Source organism: Cottoperca gobio, chromosome 9 (assembly GCF_900634415.1).
Source record: "Cottoperca gobio chromosome 9, fCotGob3.1, whole genome shotgun sequence".
Taxonomy (NCBI): Eukaryota; Metazoa; Chordata; class Actinopteri; order Perciformes; family Bovichtidae; genus Cottoperca; species Cottoperca gobio.
Genome location: NC_041363.1, coordinates 18,447,388 through 18,451,692, shown reverse-complemented (window position 1 = coordinate 18,451,692; position 4,305 = coordinate 18,447,388). Strand labels below are relative to the sequence as shown.

Here is a 4,305-nt window from a genome sequence, read left to right as displayed (position 1 = left end):
ATATCAATATGTTCATGAAAACCAGGTGTTTTTTCTCTTAAAACGTACCATTACATACTTTTGGGGTGTGATTATGATTTCAAAATGATGATGTGGGCCTTGAAAGTTGTATAAAATAAGTCCTCCAGATAAAAAAAAAAAGGAGGACTTCTCTTTCCACTAAATCTACTCTCCAACACATTCATCCCAGCTCACCTTGTATTTCTCAAGACCATTTTCCTCCCACCCTAAACTCCCGCCCATCCCTACGTAGGAACCCACAACAAGTGGCCAACCAATGAGAAGCACCTCGCTAATATGTAGAGAGGGGGCTGAGGGCCAGAAAGACAAACGCTCAAAGGGGAGAGAGTAGAGGACCACTTTGCGACCCTCAAGGGTTGTTGTTTTTCCCCATGCACTATTTGTTTGCACTCCCGTGCGCACAAGGACTGCTAAATGATCCAGTGCAGTCCTCCAAAAGGCTCTCGGGACTTGTACGGCTTCGCTTTTTGTCTGAGATCCGCTAGGAGAGAGGACGCAAGAGCTCGCTGAGCTGGAGGCAGTTTGTTGCATGAACTCAGAATCCCTGCGATGGAATGAGCCGCTGCAGAAACTCTCCTAAACTTGTGGAGAACTTTATTTTCTGCGTCTCTTTTATACTCCTGTGAGCTTCTATTTGAGTTTTCCTTAATCATGTATGGATAACGGGAGTTTCGCCGAGGATTCGGCTCACATGGATCAACGCTGACGGGTTTATGGAGCCGGGATTACACAGCGCAGTGCCAGCTTGTTGAACGCCCACACACGGGCCTATCACACACCATCTGCCTCGGAATAAATAACACTCTCCAGTGAAGACACTATCCATGGAAGTAGTGTAGAAGTTTTGCATATGACACTGCTGTGAGTTTAACCGTCTCTTGCAGCCAGAACAATGGCACGCTCTGGTGCATTGGCACAGAGCGTCTGTAGATTGGTTTGGCCTCTTGGTTGTGTGCTTTTGTGTTTTGGCTACTTATCCGTGGCCTCGTCGTCCCACGGTCGGCGATTGATATGCTGGCAAGCCATCATGAACTGCCAAGCCGAGCCCGAGTGCAATTACGCATACGAACACTACTCGCGCGCATGTGGCCCCGTGCTGAACGGGGAGAGGAGGAAGTGCCCCAGCCACTGCATCTCTTCGCTTGTGCAGCTCAATCTGACCAAAAACGGGCCGGCTCTGGAGGACTGCAGCTGCGCCCACGATCCGGTGTGTACGAGCACCAAACGGGCCATCGAGCCCTGCCTGCCAAGGACTACCAGCACTGGCTGCACAGAAGCCCGGCGCCAGTGCGAGAGAGACGGGCAGTGCAGCTCTGCGATGCACGATTATTTGAAGCACTGCGGGAAACTTTTCAGCGGGGCAATCTGCACGAACGCCTGCCGGAATGTGATCGCGAATATGCGTAAAATACCTAAGGGTCAGCAGCTGGACACATGTATGTGTGACGGGACCGAGAGGGCCATCTGTGAGTTCGTCAAAAGCAGCATGAAGGCGCTGTGCTTTGACTCTCCCGTGAGGGAAGAGGGCAGCGGGTCCGACTACGGCCAAGATCCAGATTACGAAGACGACCCCTTGGATCCGGACTATATAGAGGAGCCCAGCAGCGGAGCCTCTCTTCCAGCGGCCCACTGTGTTTTGACCCTGCTGGCATCCATTTTGGCTCTATTGCCCCTCATTTAATCCCCGGGTTCATAATCTGCCCCGACTTTTGTCCGGATAAAAGGCAATCTAAACTGTTGTCACTCTTTGACCTGCTACTATTGTGATAGGTTAAAGCCTCACAGACTAAAGGAAAGGGTGTTTTGACGCAGGCCTTGTTTGAATTAAGAGTTTTAGACGCTGAAGGATATCACATCAGGATATTTTCTATGCAAATGAGACCAGAAAGATATTTTTTAAAACTGCCTGAGCTCCAGGCTGCTCTCTTATCAAACCACAACACTTCACGGCTCTCCAGATGCTTTGCTTATATGATAAGCTAAATTATATTGTCTTCTTTCTCTCAGTCACAGACTCTGATTGTAAACTTGTCATGATAGTGACACAGTTGGCTTGTGTTGGTAACAATGCAATGTTTAATCAGTATATGCTGTGCACTGACAATCTTCTTCTTTTTGTTAAAGATATGAACTATTTTTATATGACACCGTTGGTATTTGGCACCAGGCTACCCGATTTACAAGTATTTAATGCTGGAATCTATGAACTGTATTAACTGTAAATAGATTAGGAGTTAAAGTGAAACAGTAATTTATTACATGCCACCTAGTTACATCCAAATGTTCATCATGTGAATAAAAGACGGAGTATTCCAGCTTTAAAGGGAAGTTATTTTGACTGTATTCTCTTCATTGTATATATGTATATAGCCTATATAGATTTTTTTCCAGAGAATCCTCTATGTTTTTAGGCTATGAGATGATTTATTGACTGTGTATAGCCTAGAGAAAGAAATGTCTAAATCCACTGTATGATTGCCTTAATGATATACTTTTATAGAAGGCATAAAGGAAACTTGAAGATATCATTCTTGACTGAGTTATTTGTTTATTTTTGCCACATCATTGAAAGTGTTGTGCCCTTATTTAGACAGTAAGTAAGCATCCAATGACTTTGAAAACCTTTTGGGTTTTTGTAAACAGTATGAGCAAATCTATTTTGTTATAATATACTATGCATGGTGGAAAATAAATGTTGGCTACCTTATCACAAGCCAAGACACTGGCATTATGAGCAAACATCTGTTATACTGACAGAATCGCATTCGTTTTTCAAATGTTCTCGCATGACTCGTTTTACCCTTTAAATTACATCAGTTTGGAGTTACTTACTTTATGCATATGTTTCGATAGGAAACAAAACTAATGTGAATCTGATAAGTGTGTGAATCTTTATTTTGCACATGTTTTTAAGTCTTGAAATTCCATTAAACCTTGCACAATGGTTCAGGCCAGATGTGCATGAAATAGGCCAATTTAAGGGTAAAAGCAACTTATTTTAAACAATAAGTGAGTACTTTCTTACAGTTCTGATGAAGGTGTTTTTACTCAGTTAATAATATACTGTATATAAATCATGTTGCTCTTAAAGATAAAATCAATATTTCAAATGAACTAACTTAAAGGAATATTTATTTGTATATACAAGGATGTGTGTTAGTGAGAAATGTATTGACTTTACACTCCTATTTCTGTGAGTACAGTATAGCAAATACAAGCTCATTTCAAATGCAGGCCAGATTCCTCTGTTGACTGATAGCCTAATGACCTGCTATGTCTTGATTTAGCAGGCTGTTGTCAAAAGCAACTGGCACCATTAATCAACAAAACACCCTGTCCCCCCACCAACACCCTCGCTCTCAGGTATCAGAGTTTACAGTCACTGGCTGTAAAAGGAACAAATCGTATACAAATATTCTGATTTACTTAAGAGTTTTGGTAATATATTTGAAGTCAGGATTTTTACTTATAAGTTAAAAAAAAAATCATATTTTACTTACAAATGCAAACAAAGCTTTTTTACAGACCTGTCAATCAATGTGGAAGTGATGGCAGACTTCAGTCCTGTGAGCACAGCTTTGTTGTTTAATTAGATTATAGATAATTCCTTTAATTGGCTGGAATTTACATGTACAATATGCACTTATTTAGGTTTTTATTTAAATATGTATAATTTATACGGTAGGTGTATATTATTACAATTTCTTTTAGGAGAATTGTTATATTATTTTCATTTTGTACATCATGCAACCTCTCTTTGGTCAGATTCTGGGGCTTTAAATCAATGATTTGCTGCCAATTGTTTCATTAGAGGGGGGACAAGGGCCCTCCAGCTGAATGGATGGAGGAGAAGTCGAGTGGCATCTTTGTCATGGAAATGTTAAGCACATAATAGTTGGGTAGCACAATAGGGAGGCACTTCATTCTTTCAGCCTGGCCTGACACCTCTGGAGAGCCGAGCGGCGGGGAAGCATGTGGGAACGATCTGCTGCCGCTTGGGTCTCAACCCTCCATTGCAAGAAAAGAAGAAAACAAATGACAGGTCTGGCGAGGGATGTTTTATCTTGAAATCCAGATTCAACATCCCCTGTGTTTCTGTTGAATTATCCTTTTTACATCCATTGTTTATTTTAGTGCATCTTACTTTTTTGCTTCAAGAAATAACAAAAAAAAAAAGGAATTCAATCGTGATACAGAAAGTCACTTTAAAACATTCCCATTTTTTTTAAAACATCACAGTAAAACAGTAAACTAATACTATATGCATGCAAAAAAATAATTTTC

The 4,305-nt window shown here is 41.4% G+C and overlaps 1 protein-coding gene across 1 annotated transcript; it reads left to right on the top strand.

The window, feature by feature from the left end:
- Positions 1-308: 308 nt before the first annotated feature.
- On the top strand, positions 309-2,634 carry gas1a (growth arrest-specific 1a). The gene has a single exon (XM_029440844.1). The coding sequence runs from the start codon at positions 914-916 to the stop codon at positions 1,700-1,702; it is 789 nt and encodes a 262-aa protein (XP_029296704.1). The 5' UTR covers positions 309-913; the 3' UTR covers positions 1,703-2,634.
- The last annotated feature ends 1,671 nt before the right edge of the window (positions 2,635-4,305 follow it).

Excerpts from the sequence above, each read along its gene's own strand:
- gas1a (XM_029440844.1), top strand. The coding sequence starts at position 914 with ATGGCACGCTCTGGTGCATTGGCACAGAGCGTCTGTAGATTGGTTTGG.